Genomic DNA, 24,524 nt, shown 5'->3' on the forward strand with positions numbered 1-24,524 from the left:
ACTTATCAATGAAAATAACATTGTGGGGAAAAATATATCTAAAAACAAAGATGATGTAACTTACCAAATGAAAGCATTGGTATGGAGAGAGGCGCACACGCACACGCACTTCGAGCTATCGCAACCTTAGGTTACGAAGCAACCTTAGGTTACGAAGCAACCTTAGGTTACGAAGCAACCTTAGGTTACGAAGCAACCTTAGGTTACGAAGCAACCTTAGGTTACGAAGCAACCTTAGGTTACGAAGCAACCTTAGGTTACGAAGCAACCTTAGGTTACGAAGCAACCTTAGGTTACGAAGCAACCTTAGGTTACGAAGCAACCTTAGGTTACGAAGCAACCTTAGGTTACGAAGCAACCTTAGGTTACGAAGCAACCTTAGGTTACGAAGCAACCTTAGGTTACGAAGCAACCTTAGGTTACGAAGCAACCTTAGGTTACGAAGCAACCTTAGGTTACGAAGCAACCTTAGGTTACGAAGCAACCTTAGGTTACGAAGCAACCTTAGGTTACGAAGCAACCTTAGGTTACGAAGCAACCTTAGGTTACGAAGCAACCTTAGGTTACGAAGCAACCTTAGGTTACGAAGCAACCTTAGGTTACGAAGCAACCTTAGGTTACGAAGCAACCTTAGGTTACGAAGCAACCTTAGGTTACGAAGCAACCTTAGGTTACGAAGCAACCTTAGGTTACGAAGCAACCTTAGGTTACGAAGCAACCTTAGGTTACGAAGCAACCTTAGGTTACGAAGCAACCTTAGGTTACGAAGCAACCTTAGGTTACGAAGCAACCTTAGGTTACGAAGCAACCTTAGGTTACGAAGCAACCTTAGGTTACGAAGCAACCTTAGGTTACGAAGCAACCTTAGGTTACGAAGCAACCTTAGGTTACGAAGCAACCTTAGGTTACGAAGCAACCTTAGGTTACGAAGCAACCTTAGGTTACGAAGCAACCTTAGGTTACGAAGCAACCTTAGGTTACGAAGCAACCTTAGGTTACGAAGCAACCTTAGGTTACGAAGCAACCTTAGGTTACGAAGCAACCTTAGGTTACGAAGCAACCTTAGGTTACGAAGCAACCTTAGGTTACGAAGCAACCTTAGGTTACGAAGCAACCTTAGGTTACGAAGCAACCTTAGGTTACGAAGCAACCTTAGGTTACGAAGCAACCTTAGGTTACGAAGCAACCTTAGGTTACGAAGCAACCTTAGGTTACGAAGCAACCTTAGGTTACGAAGCAACCTTAGGTTACGAAGCAACCTTAGGTTACGAAGCAACCTTAGGTTACGAAGCAACCTTAGGTTACGAAGCAACCTTAGGTTACGAAGCAACCTTAGGTTACGAAGCAACCTTAGGTTACGAAGCAACCTTAGGTTACGAAGCAACCTTAGGTTACGAAGCAACCTTAGGTTACGAAGCAACCTTAGGTTACGAAGCAACCTTAGGTTACGAAGCAACCTTAGGTTACGAAGCAACCTTAGGTTACGAAGCAACCTTAGGTTACGAAGCAACCTTAGGTTACGAAGCAACCTTAGGTTACGAAGCAACCTTAGGTTACGAAGCAACCTTAGGTTACGAAGCAACCTTAGGTTACGAAGCAACCTTAGGTTACGAAGCAACCTTAGGTTACGAAGCAACCTTAGGTTACGAAGCAACCTTAGGTTACGAAGCAACCTTAGGTTACGAAGCAACCTTAGGTTACGAAGCAACCTTAGGTTACGAAGCAACCTTAGGTTACGAAGCAACCTTAGGTTACGAAGCAACCTTAGGTTACGAAGCAACCTTAGGTTACGAAGCAACCTTAGGTTACGAAGCAACCTTAGGTTACGAAGCAACCTTAGGTTACGAAGCAACCTTAGGTTACGAAGCAACCTTAGGTTACGAAGCAACCTTAGGTTACGAAGCAACCTTAGGTTACGAAGCAACCTTAGGTTACGAAGCAACCTTAGGTTACGAAGCAACCTTAGGTTACGAAGCAACCTTAGGTTACGAAGCAACCTTAGGTTACGAAGCAACCTTAGGTTACGAAGCAACCTTAGGTTACGAAGCAACCTTAGGTTACGAAGCAACCTTAGGTTACGAAGCAACCTTAGGTTACGAAGCAACCTTAGGTTACGAAGCAACCTTAGGTTACGAAGCAACCTTAGGTTACGAAGCAACCTTAGGTTACGAAGCAACCTTAGGTTACGAAGCAACCTTAGGTTACGAAGCAACCTTAGGTTACGAAGCAACCTTAGGTTACGAAGCAACCTTAGGTTACGAAGCAACCTTAGGTTACGAAGCAACCTTAGGTTACGAAGCAACCTTAGGTTACGAAGCAACCTTAGGTTACGAAGCAACCTTAGGTTACGAAGCAACCTTAGGTTACGAAGCAACCTTAGGTTACGAAGCAACCTTAGGTTACGAAGCAACCTTAGGTTACGAAGCAACCTTAGGTTACGAAGCAACCTTAGGTTACGAAGCAACCTTAGGTTACGAAGCAACCTTAGGTTACGAAGCAACCTTAGGTTACGAAGCAACCTTAGGTTACGAAGCAACCTTAGGTTACGAAGCAACCTTAGGTTACGAAGCAACCTTAGGTTACGAAGCAACCTTAGGTTACGAAGCAACCTTAGGTTACGAAGCAACCTTAGGTTACGAAGCAACCTTAGGTTACGAAGCAACCTTAGGTTACGAAGCAACCTTAGGTTACGAAGCAACCTTAGGTTACGAAGCAACCTTAGGTTACGAAGCAACCTTAGGTTACGAAGCAACCTTAGGTTACGAAGCAACCTTAGGTTACGAAGCAACCTTAGGTTACGAAGCAACCTTAGGTTACGAAGCAACCTTAGGTTACGAAGCAACCTTAGGTTACGAAGCAACCTTAGGTTACGAAGCAACCTTAGGTTACGAAGCAACCTTAGGTTACGAAGCAACCTTAGGTTACGAAGCAACCTTAGGTTACGAAGCAACCTTAGGTTACGAAGCAACCTTAGGTTACGAAGCAACCTTAGGTTACGAAGCAACCTTAGGTTACGAAGCAACCTTAGGTTACGAAGCAACCTTAGGTTACGAAGCAACCTTAGGTTACGAAGCAACCTTAGGTTACGAAGCAACCTTAGGTTACGAAGCAACCTTAGGTTACGAAGCAACCTTAGGTTACGAAGCAACCTTAGGTTACGAAGCAACCTTAGGTTACGAAGCAACCTTAGGTTACGAAGCAACCTTAGGTTACGAAGCAACCTTAGGTTACGAAGCAACCTTAGGTTACGAAGCAACCTTAGGTTACGAAGCAACCTTAGGTTACGAAGCAACCTTAGGTTACGAAGCAACCTTAGGTTACGAAGCAACCTTAGGTTACGAAGCAACCTTAGGTTACGAAGCAACCTTAGGTTACGAAGCAACCTTAGGTTACGAAGCAACCTTAGGTTACGAAGCAACCTTAGGTTGCGAAAGCTCTAATGTTGTGTCTATCAACATACCAGTGCTTTCATTTGGTAAGTTACATCTTTGTTTCTAGATATATTTTTCCCATGTGAAATGTTACTCTCTATATTAATAAAATAACACTGTGCATACATATAAAGGCAGACTTTTAAGTTCAAAATGTGTTTTAAAATTTGAGTATCACTATCAAAATTTTTTGAACAGGCCTCATATGCTACATTGTGTAACAATCGTAATTTGGAGCAAAATGCAGTTTGCATCCCCATGCACACCTGTTTAATGTGGAAGTGCCAGAAGCTTGTATGTCTGTTATTCAGTGTCGCATTGAGTAGAATATTGTCAGTTTGCAAATTTTTGAGAAGGCAGTTAGAGGGGTAAGAAGTCTGTCTCAGAGATTGCGGAAGAATTTAATATTTCTGTTGCATTGTCATGAAATCTTAACACAGCATCTTGGAATGTGGGGTTGCCACAAAGCTCATCCCATGGCTCATAAGATGAGAAAAACCTTCCCCTTGCAGGTGTGAAGAGATTTTGGCTCAAACAAATGAGAAAGGTGTTCAAGAGAATCATAACTTCTAATGATGTGGACAATAAGAAATGATGTGAAGTTGGATTGCGAAATTCACCCCTCACATGTGCACATCCGATCTCTGGATTGCTGGCTCAGTTGATCACCAAAACCTTGTTCTCCAAAGAATACTGCTGGTTAACAGGAATTAACTCTCTAATTTTGAAATAATTTAGTACTAGAATACTTTTAGTTCAGTCCTGATATATTTCAACTTCCATAAATAACATTCACCATTTCTCACATCAATATTCAAATGTTTACAAGTCAACCAATTCGTCTTGCGTCACTCAATAAAATAAATCTGCAATAAAGTTGATTTAGCAACCACATAATTTATGAACCCAACTTCCCTTCAAAGTCCAATACATGAAGTAATTAAGTCTATAATAAATTCATTTTTCTTTAACAATAGTCGCTAAAACCGCAAAGAATACTACATAATCACTTTTGTTCTTCCAATACAGCTTTCGTGGCGCGAGCAGCAAACACTTGTAGATGCTGTTAGACGTAACTACCTTGTGCTCGTAACTCCTTTCCCATCTGCACATACAAACATGTTGTGCAGTATGTATACTCTAACACTTTCAAAATGTTACAGTAGAAAGGCGAGTGGTTCTAGAATTCCCGCAGAAATTCTCGAATCACTACAAACTGCTGATCAGATGTGGATCTATGGTGTTAAGGTTGAGGCTGATCTGATTTAATGAGTTGGGAAAGGTTCTTAGAGACCAAAAAAACTTGTCAGGTCACATGTCTGCCATGCTGATAGTTTTCTTTAAAGGGTTAGTTAATCATGAATTCGTGCCACAGGGATGAACTGTTAATCAGTGGTACTATCAGGACATGTTCGGATGCTTGCAAGAAAATCAGGAAATGACCTCAAATGCGGAGAGACAATTTGTGGCTCTTGCATCACAATACTGCACTCAGATTCATCCCTGTTAGTGCACAACTACTGCATGAAACAAAATCACTGTGCTGCCTTATCCTCCATACTCACCAGGTGAGGCCACAGCAGACTTCTTTCATTTCCAAAAGTTGAAAACGGTATCAAAAGGATGATTATTTGCAACAATAGATGCATTAAAAATTTGCAGCTGGTACTTTGTGCAATCTAGGAAGAGGTGTACCAAGACTGCTTGTAGAAGTGGAAACTTGGTAGTGGTGTATAAGTGGTGGAAGAGTATTTCAAGAGACCATGCAGTCAGTGAAGTGTGGAAAAAATTTATTCAAGAAATTCCAGAACTTTGTCCACGAACTTCATATACTTCAGTACAGGACTTTGATTAAAATACCATGAAACAGTTATTTTTGTGTAGCTATTAAGTCTGTATTTCTTAATTTCTTGTGAACATAAATCTTTGAACTGGTTGGAGCACAGTGAGTTTCTTGCACCACTGACGTCAACTTCTCAACTGACACTGTTATCCCTTTCAGTATCCAATGAAATAACATAATTCTTCACTTTCTGGGCCACTAAATTCAAACTTGGGATGACTATAGACACCCTTCCCTGAAAGCATTACTTACATAAGTCAAAAAGGGCATGAATTGAGTAGTCAAAGCTGCACACAGCAAAGACATCTATTGATAATGACCTCAACTGAACAGCTATGCTACAGATGTAGACCAGATGCTCTCTACCAGCCAAATACTTGACTACCAGTGCTGAAAGAGATGTATGCTCAGTTCTATATTTCAAAGGTCTCTTAAGCTGCATGTGTGTTCAGGATTTTCTGGTTTGTCAAAATAAACCAGAACTTAGGAGATTTATGTTGAGAGGTTAAACTTGCTGAACTTCTTAGTAATGGCTTTGTCACTGAAACCTCTGAAGTTGCCAGCATTGCAAATGTCTTGGCAGACACTCTAGGCCCATAAATTCAAAGTATGCAGATAATGGCTGTGCAGTCTGTGTAAAGTTAATGGTTTTCTCAGTTAATGTTTCTTAGATAACAAATCTGAAAGGTCGTCACTTGAGAAGTATTAAACTGCAAAAATTGTTCATAAAGTTTCTTTAGAAACATAACTTACTCCCATTTTAAATACCTTGAAAGACTGTATTTATCAAAACACAATTTAATAAGTATTAATAAATGCCACCTTGATCAAATGATAAAACATAACTAAGATTTGGGTATATAAACAAGCAATTCTCATTACAAATCTAATGCCACTGTTCATTCACATCTTGTAAGCTCACTGCATCCTAAACACATCCTTCCAACTGATGGCAAGGCTTCAGTAATACCTTTCCTATACATCCTTTGTGTGTTTCAAATTGGTCTCAAATTCTAATCCAGAATCTAAATATTGTAAAATTGTAGAGATGAGTAAAATAAAGTAGCATCATTTGTCATACATCCTAAGTGCTGCAAGTGTAATGTGGAAAGGTTATCTTACAAAACTTTTGCTAATACTGAAATTTACTAACCCTTGATTTGTGTAAATAATGCGCATCATATGTGGTATTAAAAATGTATCCTCTCGAAAGACACCTTATATTTTCTACTATGGACTGAAATATGGTGTCAATGAGATTTTGAAATGGTGTGCAAGCTCTATTTGAAGTCATAGTGCTCTTTATCAAATACTGGATGAAAAAGGCCAGGTATTTTTGTACAGGCAATTGAACTGTCTCGAGAATTTCTAACTGTAACGTGTTTCTTTAACAAAATTATACACTGTAATGAGGAGTTTGATGGCAATTTAAATTTTTAGAATGTGGCCAATAATTCAATGAAATTTGAAAGTAAAATTCTTGTTGCCACTGCTCTGCAACTGGTACCAGATAACATGGTAGTAAGCTCACTCTTAAAATAACTGGTTGGTATGCTCAGATGGCGCAGTTGGTTGTAAAGAGATGGTGATTCTTACAGGCTTGTCACATATGACCATATGCTGTGTAAATATACCAAAAAATCGTAGCTGAGTGTAGACAAGAACAATGTCAAACTGAAATGGGTATTTGACTAGGTGAAGTTTTGCTGGTGTAAAACATTTTACCAAGCAGGACTCTGAAATATGTGAAAACTGTTACTTGAGGGACCATATTTCCAACATGTGGGAAACATATCTGTTAAGATGTAAGTTAGTTAAAAATACTTTAACATCACATTTCCCTCATGATACAAAGCATGAGACTATTGTTTAAGCTGTGGCTTATGAGAACTGTGTACTGCTGGATTTAAAATAATTTTACCTTGCAGGTAATTCTGGAAACAGCTGTGAAGCACCCATTCTCGATCGCAGTCTTCGAGAACACCCTGTACTGGTCGGACTGGGAAGACCAGCAGATTGCCTCGTGTCACAAGTTTACAGGAAAGAACTACAAAGTCATGTTGCGGTCACTCAGAAGCCACATTTACGGAATAAAAGTTTACCACCCTGCCCTACATCCCTCGGTAAGTATCTGGGAGAGGCTTAAACCTTTCATCCTACTTATCTTGTTTCTGTGACTGGTAAAAATTTATTAGGCAATCTGTAGACTTTGTAGTTCAAGAATAAAAGTATTTGAAATATTTGTTGATCACTGTATTTCTTCTGCTGAAAGTCACACTAAACAATGCTCTTTAAATGTGGATTAGCTCTTTCCAGGCTTCATTCATGGACAAAGCACACATTTAAGGTGTGGGTGAAAACCAATTTTTCATAAGAAAACTGGGTTCCCCAGGGCTCCGTGCGCAGAGTTGTACTGTTTGCTATTGCCATAAATCCAGTTATGGATTATCTCCTTCCCAATGCTTCGGAGCTCCCTTAGTTGATTTTACAATCTACTACAGGTCTCAACAGACCAGTCTTCTTCAATGATGTCGTAAAGGCTGTCTCGACTACCTCCACTTGTAGAACATTGAAACTGGCTTCAGATTTTCTCCCAGTATGACTGAGTAAATTTTTGGCTTTGTATGGAGGTTCATCTGCCTTGCCTAGATCTAGGTCCTTTTGACCTTACATACATGGATATTGCCAAATTCTTGGGACTTGTGTTTGACAAAAAAAAACTGTGCTGGTCTCCCCACATTTCATATATTTCAGCTGTCTGTCTGCAGACCCTCAAAACCCTGTGTTCTGGGTGGTACCCCCTGGGAGGGGACAGTGGTCCTCGTCTACCTATATCGTGCCCTAGTGCACTCAGTTAGACTATGGAAGCATATTTTACTCCTCTGCATGAATGTCTATTCTTTGGTGTCTACTCCCCACCACCATGAGTTGTTTAGCTTCTAGAGCTTTTCACACCAGCCCTATGGAAAGCCTTTACACTGGGACTGGTGAACATCCACTGGCCAATCGTCAAGCTGTCCTTAAGTCATTGTACTAGTAATCTGTCTTCCATGCCTGCTCATCTGACCACTTTTTTATGCCTCCTTGGTTTTAGGGTATGCAGACTGCCCTTCTGCTTTACTACCACTGGGAGTTGCTTCTGTCAACTGCTAAATTCCCTTTCCTTCCCATTCCCTAAGACTTTCTTGACAAAGAGGTACAACACCAACTTGCCTTCACCATCACGGGACTTCTCTTCTCAGAGACCTTTGCCATCCTCCCAAGGATAGGACACCCTCCCCCCCCCTGTCCATAATTTAGTGTCAAGCCTTTGCTTCTCTATGCACACAAATGGAGAATGCCACAGTTATTTACACAGATAGCTCAGACCCCATTTGGTGTTGGGAGTGCCTATATTGTTCATGACCCCCCTATTAGATTTAGGCTTCCCGACTAGTGTTCAGCTTGAAGCTCTGCAGTAAAAACTATTCTCCAGGCTGTCCGGTACATCCATCGACATAAGAGGCTACAATATATCATGCTCGGATTCCCTCACTTCTCTTCTGAACCTCAAAGTTCTTTATCTGGTCCACCCGATTCAGGACTGACTCCACATGGGGGTTCTGTTGCATTCCTCTGGCTCTCAGGGCATGTTGGTATCGGCATAAACGAGGCATCTGATAAGTGGCAAAGGCTGCAGTCTCTCTTCCTTGGCCCGCTGTTCACAAGGTGCCCTTTGCCGATCTACAGAGCACTTCGTCATTGCATGGCTCTTTTATGGTGCGCGCACACACATTGGTCTACACATCCCGATAAGACATAAAATCTCTTCAACGTGCTTGGACCTCTTCCTCCTGGCCTCATTGCCGCGAGGTAATTTTAACTCCCCCTCCAGATAGGGCACGGTCTTTCTAGCAATAGACATTGTTTAAGTAACAATCCTCTCCTATGGTATCAATCATGGATGACACCTTTTACTTCAGTGCCCCTATTTTAATCTCTTACACGCTTGTTTCCAGCTGTAAACTGATCTGTCTTCCCTATCAGCAGTTGACATGCACTCAGCCGATAGTATCCTCAAGTTTGTCAGTGGGATGTCATTTGAAGCTCTTTTTCAGGGAAAACAACCCCCACTTCAATAGTTCTCAGATTTCCTCTTTTGTTTCCCTCCTTAGTTTAGATCCCATTGCTTCTGGTTTAAAATGTGGTTTTTACACCTTACTAAGCCTCAGAATGGGTGCTTATGACTAGCAGTTTTGTGCCCTAAAACCATAATTTAAGAAAAAAGCTGTTTCTGGTGGACATTTTCATTTGTCTAAAGTTGCTGAAAGATTCGTTACCCACGGGAATAACTTTGAACCCCGTGTATTGCCTATAATGTGAAAGTCTAAATGAGACATACATGTGCATGTATTCCAGTCAGAATGTGTCTACAGGTGTCTTTACGAACAATAATTTGCAGAAATATAAAAATTTGCACTCTGGCAAGCATTTGACAGTGTGGAGATAATTCTCTCCCTGCCATTCATCCATGGCACCAAGTAGCAAAAGGCTTCACCCAGCAAGTAAAAGTGCCTATTTATGGCTTGCCTCCCTTGTAGAAAAAGATTAACTCTGATCTGGGCTGACCATAAAACACATCTCAAAATTGGGCTGCTGCTACCTACCTAAATATGCACACACACATTCAGTCAAATGTGGGGAAGTGGGACATCTGATCCCACAATGTCACACTTACACAGAAGCCTAGAGCTTCCCTATTTTATGGAAAAGTCTGATTACTTAATTCAGATAGTAAACAAACTCAAAACCAGACTTGTGAATTAACAAAGCTAATGTTAATATCAGCTATGAGGACAAAACTGTTGCTTAAATTGTTTGTAGAGTTCAACCATAAGAACTTAAACCTGTTGTAAGTTTAAAATATATAACTTGGTTGCAGCTATTGTAGTTAGATATTACACAAGTTAACTGAGATTTCCCCAAAACAGTCTGCATTTATCAGGAAATTTGAAAAATCTGAGTTCCAGATAAACTTTATCTGGTATTGGGCACTTTATATATTGCTGGATTAAGGCCCTCCTAGTTAACTCCACACATATACAAAAGATGAGCACGAGAAACATTGATGCTTGTGATCTACTGTAGTCAGACCATCTTTCTCAACCCCTTCAGTCAGGCAGCTAACTTATCTGCCTGTTGTTCTCTTGACTACACTTTTTAACTCAAAATTATCTTCCACTTAAATTTACCTGATCCATTAGTTCCTCTAGTAATTACCAAATTGGCTACACACACACACACACACACACACACACACACACACCCCTCCAGTGACAGGTGACAGGTGACAGGTGACGGGTTTCTCTTCACTTTCTGCTGAAATTGTATGGCTTTTTCTGGTTGGCAACAATGTGAATCACCATTTCATTGCCTGTTGCTTGGTTTGTCACCTGAGGTCCAAAAAGTGAATCTCACTCCTGATATTGTAAAGAAAAATTAAAAGCTATGAAGTACAGCCCAGTCTCTGTTCCCTGACCCAAGTCTCAAAACACCCCAGAACAAAGTTTCTGTAATTCAGTTCTTCAAATGTTGTACAAAACTGACCTTGAAACCTGTTGAAATTCTGTTGCCAGTTGAATTGTTGCTCCTTTTAATTTTTGTTCACGTAAATCAAATATTCAGAAATCAGAGGTGGTTAGCTAAGGTAAATTTCCACAGCTGCCAAAGTGCTCTATTAAATTGCATATGGTATTCCAGTCAATGGGTGACTGTTTCCGTACACATTGTAAAAACTTGGTACACAGATGAAATGGTTGCAAATGGTACTTAAATGTGTTGAAAGCTTGCTGGGAATATACATGTATTCACACTAGTGATTACGCATTCACCTGTTGCAAGTGGGCTTTATTTAAAAGATAGTGCCATAAAAATAAGGCAGTGGCTTAAATGTGAAAGGTGGAATGCATCTGCAAAGTAAAAAAAATACATTGCAACAAGAAGTTAATTTATAAAAATATGAAGCAAGGGATGGTCTCTTCTCACACACACATGCTTCTCATTGTGTGAACAACATTGAGACCTTTACCTTACTGAAAATAATTACCTTAGGTGATTACTGCAATTTAGCAAATGTAACCTAATCACAGTAATGCTGAAACATTGTGAAGTGTGACCTGTAACTGGGAACTTGTTTCCAGCTGGAGAATCCCTGCAAAGATGCTGGCTGCAGTGATATTTGTATGCTGGCCCCTAACTCATCGTACACATGTGCCTGCCCTGTGGACAAAGAACTTGGTTTTGATCAGCATTCATGCCGAGGTGAGATTTAAAGTTAAAAGGCAACTCGTGGTTTCACCTGTGACTTTAAATTGCAGTGATATTACAGACGGCTTCAAGCTGTAATTTAAACTACCTTAGTGTGTAGTGCTTCACTCGTGCAGACAGTCTGCATAAATTTGGTTTTACCTTATCAAGTTCACTTTTCACACTGAATGCCATAGAAACATAGTATTTTCTCAGTGTACTTCTGAGCTAGCAATTCTAGTCAAGTTTTTGTTAATCGTGCATTTTCTGTTCTTGTAGGATATTTCTGTAGAAACTTTCATCCCCCCCCCCCCAATACGTTACTTTATACCTGAGAAGTGAAAGAACAATTCTCATAGATTTAACTTTAAAAAATTTTTCAGTAGAACTATTTTCTTAAAATGGAAAATCTAAGATGGAATGTAACATTATGGAAGTCACTAATCTCCATATAGCACAGATGTCCTGTTTCAGACAGGCACAACAGAAAGGCAGTCTTTTTTTGTTGTTCCTGCCTGTGACCAAACATATCTGCTCTATGGGGGTAGCAACTATCCTTTAGATATTATTTTCTTAAATTTTCATCCTATGTAACTTAGGGGTTGAAGTGAAATACCAGTTTCCTTAGGCATATATTTAGATACTTCTATAATTTTTCATTATTTACTTTCAACCACTGTTTCTGATAAGTGTTAAATTTTGAAAAATGCTGAAACACGTTTAATTACTGACAAGAACCAAATACAAATTTTTGTAGGTCCTCTTAAAAAGTACCTCAAAAGTGATGTTTTGAAAAGTTTTATTCCTGTCCCACCTTTGGGGTGGAATTTCAGAAAAGATACTCTCAACAGAGTTAAAATTTGTCCTTAGTGCTATGGACTGGGCAGTCAGTGGCTTGTTCATACTGCAGCAATCTTATGTATATATGAAGGTCATTTCTCCACTGTGTCCCACCCAGTGCTTACAACTACTGGTAACTGTTTCAGCTGTGCTGAAGAAGGAAGTGGTGGTGGCAGTGGCTGGGAGCCACATAATCCAGGTGGAGCACCGGCTGCTGGGCCGGCAGACCCAGTCAGTCATGTTGGCCAAGAGTGTCCGCCATGTCGATGCAGTCGTCTACAGCTCTGTGGATGGTAACTAGTCTCTGTGGTGGGCCTGGCTGGTGTCGGCACATGTCCATCAGCACTTGATGCTGCTCTGTGTTTGCTTTAAGACTCTAGGCCTGCTGGGCCACTACAGCTGGTCATCCTGGAACCGGTTTACTGCAGCTATTCCTTTGATTCAGAGCATCATGATCTTATCTAATGTTAAAAGGGAGCCTTACAGACTCAATTAGATTCTCTTCATACATACTGATATTAAAAGATGTGTGGGGTATCAAGATCCTAAAGCAGTATGATGGCATTACCGTATTTACTCGAATCTAAGCCGCACCTGGGAAAATGACTCGAAATAAAGGAAAACAAATTTCCCAAATTTAAGCCGCACCTGAAATTTGCGACTTTAAATTAGAGGGGGGAAAGAAGTTTTAGGCCACACCTGCATATCAAAACAAAGTTGGTCCATTGTAATATGAGACACAATTTAGGTCGAATGAATGACGATACAGCGACAGTAGTTTCGTTAGTCGTAAGCTTAGCAGTTAAGCGTTACCAGGTAGTCATTGCTATGCGTCAGGCGCTCCGTCCGTATTTATACGGGTACCCTTCCTTTTTCAAGTGCTCCGTCTGGTTTGAATTGATTGCTTACTTTTCTTTGATCTCATAAGTGCTGTTCTCTTTGTTATAGGTGTTCATGTCACTCTAAGCTGAAAATGCATTACTGTACTGTTTCATGCATTGTCACATTCTGATAGTGCGTGTTTACGGCCTGTCGCTGCTCGCAGCACGGCTTGCTTTTATGCGCGCTACTGCCGCTTAAAATTAAAAAAGAGGAATCGTCTCATCAGCAAAACAATGGCAAGAGACTACTTGTTACTCACACTGCTGCTTTCTTTGATAATGATCAACAAGAACCAAATAATAGACTGCGTGAAATAGATGTTCTGAACGAGAGTTTAGCTAAAATTTTTCTCTGTTTGAAAATCTTTGCGGCCGCTTCTTTAGTACATCAAATTCTGCAGAGAGATTAGTCATCTTAGATTTAAAAATCTAGTCAGTTGCTGTGCTTCATTTGACTGTTAGGTATAAGAATAATAATATGAACAGGACACGATACGTATATTCTTCCGCATTTGCTGTTGTCTCACTCTAGTTTCGTAGTTTATTAGGCAGACAGGATTTAAATGAGATAGCAGCAAACGCGAAAGAATACATGGCAAAATGTTTATATTCATATTATTCTTATCGTGAAGAGAATACTGCATGTGATTAACAATTCATAAAAGTTCCTATTAGCAACCATCTCTTCTCACAGGTAGGAAAAAATTCAGAACGTAGAGTTGACCATATTGACAAACATCCCAAACAGTCTTGCCAGTGGATTTTCGTAGTACATTGAAATGCTGCTACATTCGAAGATGAACAATACGGAATTTGTATTTACTTCGTTGGATAATGTATGAAAGTGCAGTGGTCGAAACTCGGGGCGGAGGAAAAAAAGCTCGTCTTCCACCTTTTTTATTAATTTACTGACGCAGAGGTTTTGGTGCCAGTATTTATCTTTGTGCCTACAAAGCATGTCTGTGTAGCACTACATATATTCGACAGCAGAAGTTAGTTGTAGTGGCACCTACAAACATTTTTTCAGAACTTCTGCTTGCTTGTCACTCGATTCTAAGCTGCAGGTGGTCTTTTGGATTACAAAAACCAGAAAAAAGTGTGGCTTAGATTCGAGTAAATACAGTAAATGTGACTAATTTAACTAAAATTAAATTTTTTATACCTAACGGCATTCTAAAGACTTAAAGTAGATTTTTACTGTATTTGGGTGGTGTCTCACTGTTAAGAAACTGATGTAGACATGCTTTGTCAAATCCTGTAAGTATGAATATGAGGGAAGGTCTGTTAAGTGGCGTTCTTACAAGGGGAGCTGTAACATTCAGAGCATATTTTCTTGGAATATTGTACTCTTTATTCCTTTAGGGTAGCATAATATGAAAGCATTAAGACATACTGTGTGCAGAAGTTTTAAAAATTGCAAGAGAAGTTTTTGTGTGTCAGTGATGTGCCAGTGCCTGGTGAGTGTGAGCTAGCAGTGGTTGTGTACTTTGAATTAAGGCTCTGCAATCAGTAGATTATAGGATCAAGTTCTGCTCGTAGTTTTTCAACACTAGTTAAATTGTTTCATACATTAAACTTTCAAAAGATAGTACAATGACACGTCTGCATGAACATACTACTGAATTTCCATGTTACTCATTTCATTTTTATAACAAATGTTAACTATACACAACCAACCCATAGTGTTTCTGAAAATGAATTCGTGTTGTGACTTCACTAATATTGCACCTGCAATCAGGGTAAGAAACTGCTTTGCACCTGAATGCAATCTGTAGATATTTCAAAGATGGAATGGCTTGGAAAACCAGTCAACCATAAATGAAGGTACAAATAACTATTCAATAATAGTCTTGCAATATGCTACAATATGACAGTAATGGAAAAATATTTGCTTTTGACACATGTTTACACATGAAAAACATAACGGCAGGTATTGAATGAATGTAATTTTCCCAGATGCTCAGGGAATCCTTGAAGTTTATAAGGGAAAAAAGCTTCTTGAAATTTTGAAAAGTTTACCATCAAATGATAAAGACCGTGCATTACACAATTTTTTGTAAATCGGTACCAAAAATTAGTGATGCACAATAAAAATTTTAGTGGCATCTTCATGAAACAATTTCATTTGTCAGTTGAATAAGAGTTTAACTCTTGACTGCAGCAATATCACATTTGATTGCTTTTAATAATAAAAAGCAAACAGCTGAGTAACATCGAACATTTAATAAAATTCCATGCAAATTCATGTCTTAAACATAGAACCTTTACAGTTTAGTGTATATGAAATGGCTAGTGTTCAAAAAAAACACAGGGGCAGGACTGTCCAATGATTAATGATTAATCTTAAAGCTTGTGCATCACTGAGGCAGAAAACTTCTCTTGAAAGTTCATTGAAATCACTTCAGGTCAGATTCACTACATGATACAGATTTAACAGGGCAATCTTTTAGTACGGTATACTGAACACTGTGGCTTCCCATTGTTAGACGCTCTACAACACCCTTTGAAAGCTCCCATTCTCATCCTATAATTTCTTTATGTACTACAGTGCTAAACAAACATTTCCAGGAAAGATTTCCAAACACTTAATTTCTCAGATGGTAATCCAAACAAATTTAACATCTCTATTGTGAGCCTGCATGATGTATCTTCTACTAAAGGGTGATTTTGCTCCCTAAATAGAAAAATCTCACTTTTCATTTTATGATTCCTTCAGAATCACCCAATTCAATTAAGCAGTTATGCTAGTTTAACTTCGGTTGATGTCCATCTTATAACTCGTTTCAGAGACAATTCAAACTTCAGAATTGCAAAGTGTATTAAACATACTTCATTTTCTAACTCGAAGTTTCTGTAGATAGCAAATTTGTCTAATGCTGGTAATTAGTCGAACCTAGAGTTGATCTTAACTGAAGTAACTCAAGATGTAAGAGCAGTGTATTCCAGTTCAGACTGGACTATCACTTTAGTTGACAAATTAGTGAGGACAAGTACATCCACTTTCTATCGCCTACATAAGATCCTGATACTGAAATTCCAGATGAACACACTCACTCAAATTAGTCCACCTTCTTGAAGGTGCTACTTCATAGTGGGGTTCATAGAACAAATCTCATACTTTAATCAGAAGTGGCCACTATAGGCTGCCAATGAAACATTAACCAATTAGAAATGTTGTTCGCATCTTCAGGAGTAACTAGGAAGATTTTCCAGATAACTTCATCTGTATGCATACAAAGTAAAAAGCAGCTACACTAAAAACAGAAAACCCTGCTGCTTGTCATCTCAGCAGTTGCTTTGTTTAAGCAGTATTTATCAATGGAGATTCTTAGGACAGAATGCTGTCCTCTAGTCCAAATTTTGATTACTTTGAGTAATAGCTAATGAAGTATTGTTTCCAATTCCTTTGGGTATCTCGGAACTTTGTCTGATACCTTCTGGGAACCCTCTAGTCCTAGGCATTGGATCAGAAAACTAAACTGTCAATTCTAGAGTGCAGAAGTTGTATATGTGAATAACTTCTGTCTCTCAAAAGTTCCCATTAGCTGCCTTGTCCATGGGATTGAAACCTCTTGAAAGTTGATATTAGAAAGTGTGGAGAATGTATTTCTCATTATCAGCTAAGTTACACACATCAGTTTCGCATCACCTCAGTCTAGATAGTACCACAACCTGTGCAGAAAATTCAAATAGGGATAAACATAAGCGTCATTTCTGCCCTTCCTGTTGCTCATGAAAACACATTGCATGTTGTAAGACCATACAGTGAGACCTTCAGTGGTGGTTGTCCAGATTGCTTTATAGACGTATACATCTAATACCCAGTAGCACATCATCTTGCAGTGATGCATGCCTGTATTTGTGGCATACTATCAAAAAGTTCACCAAGGCAGTGTTGGTCCAGATTGTCCCACTCCTCAATGGCAATTAAGCCCTCTAGTGGTTGGTCGGTCATGCTGTCCAGCCCTTTTCAATTTATCCCAGGCATGTTTGACAGTTCATGCCTGGAGAAAATGTTGGCCACTCTAGTAGTGATGTCAAAGACTTCCTTCAAGGTAATGACACAATGTGCACAATGGGTGTGCAAATTGTCGTCCATGAAGACAAATGCCTCACCAATATGCTGCTGATATGGTTGCACTATCAGCCGGAGGCTGGCAGTCACATACCATAAAGACCTTAGGCGCCTTCCCTGAGCACCAGCAGCATACGTTGGCCCCACATAATGCCACCCCAAAACAGCAGGGAATCTCCACCTTGCTGCAGTCGCTGGACAGTGTGTCAGAGGTGTTCGCCTGACCAGGTTGCCTCAAAACACTTCAACAATTGTCTGGTTGAAGGCATATGTGACCTTCATAGGTGAAGAAAATGGGATGCCAATCCTGAGCGGTCCATGTGGTGTTGTGGTTGCAGAGATGGACCTCGCCATGGATGTCGGGAGTGAAGTTGAGCATCATACAGCCTGTTGCATACTGTTCATAGTAAAGATGCTCGTGGTTGCACAAAAAGCATTATTAAACATGGTGGTGTCAGGGTTCCTCAGAGCCATAGTCTGTAGGTGCCATTCACCCATGCAGTAGTAGCTCTTGAGTGGCCTGAGCGAGGCATGTCATCGCCAGTTCCTGCCTCTCTGTATCTCCGTGTCAGAGCAACATGGGTTTGGTTCACTCGGAGACGTCTGGACACTTCCCTTGTTGAGAGCCCTTCCTAGCACACAGTAACAATGCAGAGCTGATCGAACCACAGTATTGACTGTCTAGGCACAGTTGAACTACGTACAAGATGAGCCATGTACCTCCTTGCTGGTACAATGACTGGAACTGATTGGCTGCTCGACCCCTCCATCTAATAGGCACTGGTCGTGAATGGTTGTTTACATCAAGTGGGTTTAGTGACATATCTGAACAGAGGGACTGTCTTTATGGTACAATATGCAGTCAGTTTCTTTCTGAATTCTGGGAACTGGGTGATGCAAAACTTTTTTGATGTGTTAATTGAATAGCAAGAGTTAACATAGCCTTCTCAAAATGAATGAGTCACGTAATAGGAGTATGGCTAACATCTCTTGCTGCTTCAGTGTCTAGCATCACAGGTCTTTAATCATGGGAAGCCCAGTAACATGGAACTTCACACAAGATGAACTCCATGGCAACAGACAATTTGACGCTCGCAATGATGTCAAGTCTTGTGGTGCTGCATAATGTCCCTGAAGCATGTAAAACATAAACACAAGCCAAATGAAGAATAGAATTAGTTACATAACTTATTTTAACAAATCCTATGTGGTACTGAGTTTGATGACTGTTATTTTAAATGTCATTGGTACAGGCATTCTACCCATACATTACAAAATAATTCTGTATTCTTAAACTATAATACTCTGGTTGTGAATTGATGAGGACCTCCCTAAGTCCCTTGTTAACCATATACCATTATGGAGTACGTATTGGCATCTAAGTGTAAAAAATGTAAGGATTGCTGAAAAGGCAACTGTCAGGAAATGATTAATTCAATAATACTGAAAAATTTGATTGGAAGGAGGTATGTGAAAATAACCTTGCCATATAAGATTGGCATTTTGAAGTAGTTCACAAATTTCGACATTTTTTCTCTTAACGCCTTAGATATTGTAGAAGTAAGGATTTTCATGAGATTTTTACATGGAATGAATGCAACATTTAAAATGTCAGTATCTTTTCTGATTCTGCAAAGAGCAACATTTCCATACTAACATTCTGTCATGTGGTGAGTTTACTATACTGTTCCACAAATAACTGAGCAGCCTTAGTATTTTCTGTGGTCAGTCAAGATTCATGCTGCAAGTTTTAATCCCTCAGATGTGATTAGTAGGTGTGATTGATAATGATTAGATTTTACATTCAGTGGCTGTTGCCTTCCTTTGTACTTACAGGTAGTTATTAAAATTTTGTACCACAAATGCACAGGTATAGACTAAAGTTAAAAAAAATTAGTTTTGAAAGTGTAGATGCTCATTCTTAGTGTGTTCTGTTAACTCTGTCAGGCCTATTCTGCATTGTCTAGCTTATTATGTTAACCTAGTGTGGACCCTACTTAAATTCAATTAAGCAGGTGCCAAAATTGAGTAGATAGGTTCCTTATTCAATTTGTTGCAAGAAATATCTGAATTTCCTGTTAACCTGTAACCAAAAATATTGGAAGTGAATGCACAAAACTTAACTTCAATATTACTGCTTCTAGACATGCTGATACTGAGTGAGAGTGAAGAGAAGAAATTGTTCTCAATGGTGATGTCTACTAATGTAATTAGACTACTACTCGAGAAAGGAATTGGGAAGATCATGAGCCTGTCATATGGTGAGTGGGATGGACTGTTGCATTGTGGTGTTGTAACTAAGTGGTACTTAGGTCTAATAAGCAACCTTTGCAGATGCGTATGGTAACAATGTGTACTGGAGTGATGCTGAGCTTGCAACAGTGAATGCAATGAGCATGAACACCAAAACAGTGGCCGTGTTGTTGAGAAGCACGGGGGCCGAACCACCGCTGAGTGTAGCTGTCGTCCCAGATCAGGGGTATGTATCAGCTGTGGGGCTGTAAGGCATAGTCTCATTATAAATAGCTGTCAACAAGGCAGTTTGCTTTGCCTGCTTGTAAACATAAATTTGACTAAGTTTGAATTGTTGGCCAGTATGAATCTTCGCTTCGAAGGTGTTTTTTGTGTATTTGGCTATGAACAGTTCAGATTCTCCTTGGAGACAGTTTCTGGTCAAAGAATTTAATAGCTTTATACTGACATTAAGTGAATTTTTGTTCAGTTATCTGGCAATAGCAAGACCTCACCATTCATTTGGACAAGATCCTATTGTTGATTTGGGCACTGGTTGAATACTACTTCGCCACTTTGTAGGTCCTATTAAGTTGGAATTCAATCATAAAACCAGAATACTTTAATTTACTCTAGTTTAGAGCATACAAGTATGTTCTCAGAGTTCCAGAGGTGTGTTGACATTTTCAGTGTTCTACCAGTTCATAAATTTAGAATTGTTCCAGAGATCAGTTTTAATGACAGGAGTCTTACTCCAGGTTACTATAGAACTTTGTAATCTATAGGTCCCAAATACTCTTCAAAGCTAACATTAATTCAGCCTGGTGTGAACTTTCCAGTCTGCAGCTCGTGGTCTTGCAATAGCATTCTTGCTCCCTGAGCACGGGGTCCTGGGTTCAATTCCCAGTGGGGTCAGGGATTTTCACCTGCCTTGATGACTGGGTGTTGTCATCATTCATCCCCAGTATGGTCAGAAGAAAGCAATGGCAAACCACCTCTGTTAGGAACTTGGCTAGTACGGCAGTGCGGGTCTCCTGCATTGTCCCCTATGCTCTGTCGAGGAGTATGTGACATCATAAACTTTCCAGTTTACACTACATACTTTCTAAAGTGTTATCTCCATGTAATTTGTATCTTAAATGCAGCTCACTTGCAGTAGTTTTCCTCTAAATAATGCTGCATTACTACAATAATGCTGCATTACTACAATAATGCTGCATTACTACAATAATGCTGCATTACTACAATAATGCTGCATTACTACAATAATGCTGCATTACTACAATAATGCTGCATTACTACAATAATGCTGCATTACTACAATAATGCTGCATTACTACAATAATGCTGCATTACTACAATAATGCTGCATCTGTTACATTCTTGACGTGCATTCTTTTAATTACTACTTACTCCAGAGATAAGTCAACAGGATTTGTATTATTGCCAGGACATTGCTCTTTGCAAAAGGACAGTTGTAGCATTACAATTAATAATTTTAAGTCCTTGTGACAGCGTTAGTAGTTAGTGCTCTCAATCGCAAGTGCTATTGTAGCCTAACATACTAATAAGCTATAGATGCCCATTTGAATTTATATGCTTGACAAAGACTTAAAAAGCCTCACTAGCTTTGTGTTCCACACCTGGCTCTCTCTCTCTCTCTCTCTCTCTCTCTCTCTCTCTCTCTCTCTCTCTCTCTCTCTCTCTCTCTATTTGTCAGGTTCTTGAGAATCTTAACTTTGCTTGAGCACTGCTTGATTGGCAAATAAAATGTTCCAAATTTTTGCCTTTAGTGATAGGATTTGAAAAGAAACCACAGGCTGCAAGATGGGGCTAGATGTCTGCAGTAAACAGGTAATGTTGAACTGAAGCTCAAACTTTGAGGTGAGACCACATATTGCCACCCAGTCAGAGAAACTTCTGGTCTTTCCTTGCAATGTGCTTCATCAGTTTAGCCAATACTGATATACAGTATGCTGCAGTGACAGTAGAGGAATTGCTTGCTGGTAAAGCATTCCACGAGAGCCAAAAAATGGCATCACTTTCCCTGCAGATGGAACAACTTCCACCTATCTTTGTGTTGGAAAATGAACTTTCACTGTGCTGGCTCATCTCCCTTCAGGACTGTAATGATGCATAAAAGCCATGACTTGTCACTGGTGATAATGGATTCCAGACACATGAACCCTCCATCAGCAATGAGATGGAGTACATCATGGCTTGTCTCTAATGGCACAGCCTTTTGTTTGGAAGATGATACCAAGCAGGTAAAATGCAGGTCCTAAGAATATGGATCCTGCATAATTGTGAAGACACTACCATATGAAATTTGTAACACTGCAGTGAGGTTACATATTACTTGCTAATCATTACAGTTGTAGCACCCTGGTGATAAATTCAGTCACAGCAGAAGCCAAAACACAATCCTACATTAACACAGACAAGTTGGCCTTAAAGTCTTCGAAATATCTAAAAACTGTTCAACAAAGTAGTTAATCTTCACTGTAAGCTTGCTGCAACTGTTTTGGTGGCTGTACAGTTCACACAATTTTATTGTGCCAGATTACCCCTCTTCCATCACCTCCGTTGTTTAGTGTGTGTGAAATACAAAGTGTCTACAAAGTAGAAATTGCTATCAAGCTACTGTTAAATGTGCTGCCACCTATGAGCATTATACATAAAAACCCACTCTTTTGAATTCATGGTAGTCACTGTCACAGAAGCAGCATGAAAGAATGGCTCAGCCCTTGAAGAAAAGTCGTAACTGTTACATGTTAAGTATAACTGATCTACACTGTGTGTAAAAGAAAAATACAAAGTGCTGAAGGCTGTACACATGTAGCATCAGGAACCATCTTTGCACTGTCATTGGGTATGACAGTAAATGTTGTAAGAAACTTTGTTTCATGAACATGAGGTTGTGTAGATTCAACATGATACTAAACTTAACACCAATTGGGTATTGGGTTAAAGCTTATGTGGCTGCATCCACACATAGAAATAAGACATATCCCTGATAATTTCCATCCTGTACTTTGTAGAATGCAGATGCTGATAAATTTGTAGCATGGCTCATGTTCTCCTTCCTATTAATAGGTAATAATTTGGTTAGTATTTCATGAAGCAAACTATTAGGTCATGAGCTTAATTAAAATTCTTCCAGTGCCTATCTTACGCATATTGGAGTTCCATGGGAAGTTGTTTGATCCACTTCAAAATGGCAAAGAACAGGGTATTTGTTCGGTGTTTCCTCTTAACATTTTTGATTGTACTAAGTTGGCACACACAATGTCTTGAGCCACTTCATTAGTACTTCAGGCCTTATATTCTTATCCTGTACAGAGTGAGGTGGCGCAGTGGTTAGCACACTGGACTCGCATTTGGGAGGACGATGGTTCAATCCCGTCTCCAGCCATCTTGATTTTGGTTTTCCGTGATTTCCCTAAATCGTTTCAGGCCAATGCCAGGATGGTTCCTTTGAAAGGGCACGGCCAATTTACTTCCCCGTCCTTCCCTCACCCGAGCTTGCGCTCTGTCTCTAATGACCTCGTTGTCGACGGGACGTTAAACACTAACCACCACCACCACCACCACTCTTATCCTGCGGTCTATTTTGATGTATTTTGAAATATTGCAGAAGCAAAATTAGATTTGGCAGCAGACTGCCTTAAATGATTCGTCGGTTTTAAATTTACTGTAAAGAATACTAGATTTAATAAGAATGCTGTACATATTGTAAAAATGAAACTGACTTGAGTAACATGAACTGTGACTGGTGTTGTGGTGCAGGTACATGTTTGTGGCATTTGGCTCATCCTCATATGTGCACGTGGACAAGATCCTGATGGACGGTTCTGGACAGCGTGTCCATGTGCTGGAGGAAGTGTCGGGGCCCTATGTCTCTCTCTGGTATGACAGCATCCTGGACAGAGTCTTTGTGGCAGATTCAGGGACGAACACCATAGGAAGTCTTGCCTCTGATGGTAATAATAGCTAAACTGTTAATTTAGCTGCATAAAGTTTTTACAAAACTATTCTAAAAGTGTGAAACTTTTCCAATCTATGACATTCAGATACAGAAACCAGTATGTAGGAGAAGTCTTGGCTGCAATGTTGAAATTACTGGTTTTCCTCATCAGTGATTTGTTTCACCTAATTAGACACCTTCAGATTTGACAATAAATGTTAGACATAATTAAACCCCTACATGAAGTAAATTAACTAGTATTTTAAATACATTCAACTTATCAACATTAACCAATCTGAAGATGCCTTGAATTATGCAAGACATGATTCATTAATAAATAAACAGTAATTTCATCACAGCCAAGACTTTCCTCTCCTTATTCTACAGGTGTAAAGCCGAGCATATTTTCACTGTAAATATTGTGCAGTGAGGCTACAAGGTTTTAATTTGTAGCTGTTTCCTATGACTGGACTTGTCACAATTACATCCATAGTCAGCAAACTGCTGTTAATAAGTGCAGGGTAGAAAGTATGTCCCATTGTACAACTTTAGCTACTTCCTGTAGCATTTCATGCAGTGGTTCAATGGATGATTACTTAAGCATATCTGTACATGTTGTAACAACTGTTTTATCACTGAAGAAATATAGAGGACTGTGATATATTTTAAATTTGTCAGTGGTTATTCTTAAAATTTCTTAGTTTTGTGGGATAGTTAATTTCTCAGGGTTCTTCCAGTTTTTCAGCAGCTTTGAGGTGCTCTTAGGTAATAAAAGTAAACCTGTAGCTGTTTGTGCTGCTCCCCTGTATTGACAATATCCTGCTAGTGCCGTTTGGTATGGGTCCCCCACATATTTGAGAAATACTGTAGAATGTGTTCCAAGTATTCATAAGCAGTCACATGAGACAGACCCAATTATAAGTTAAAAGGAAAGTAGTGTTTATACCATTCTGTGTCCGAAAAAAGTTTA

General features: G+C 39.6%; 1 protein-coding gene across 1 annotated transcript in view; it reads left to right on the forward strand.

The window, feature by feature from the left end:
• Nucleotides 1-24,524, forward strand: part of LOC124553503 (putative vitellogenin receptor) — a 148,450-nt gene that overhangs the window by 63,377 nt on the left and 60,549 nt on the right. Inside the window, exons 28-33 of the mRNA XM_047127356.1 lie at nucleotides 7,203-7,397; nucleotides 11,454-11,574; nucleotides 12,546-12,692; nucleotides 19,500-19,616; nucleotides 19,690-19,834; nucleotides 23,377-23,570. Coding sequence (XP_046983312.1) covers nucleotides 7,203-7,397; nucleotides 11,454-11,574; nucleotides 12,546-12,692; nucleotides 19,500-19,616; nucleotides 19,690-19,834; nucleotides 23,377-23,570 — 919 coding nt within the window. The remainder of the gene's footprint in view (nucleotides 1-7,202; nucleotides 7,398-11,453; nucleotides 11,575-12,545; nucleotides 12,693-19,499; nucleotides 19,617-19,689; nucleotides 19,835-23,376; nucleotides 23,571-24,524) is intronic.

This window comes from Schistocerca americana, chromosome 11, assembly GCF_021461395.2.
Source record: "Schistocerca americana isolate TAMUIC-IGC-003095 chromosome 11, iqSchAmer2.1, whole genome shotgun sequence".
NCBI classification, from domain to species: domain Eukaryota; kingdom Metazoa; phylum Arthropoda; class Insecta; order Orthoptera; family Acrididae; genus Schistocerca; species Schistocerca americana.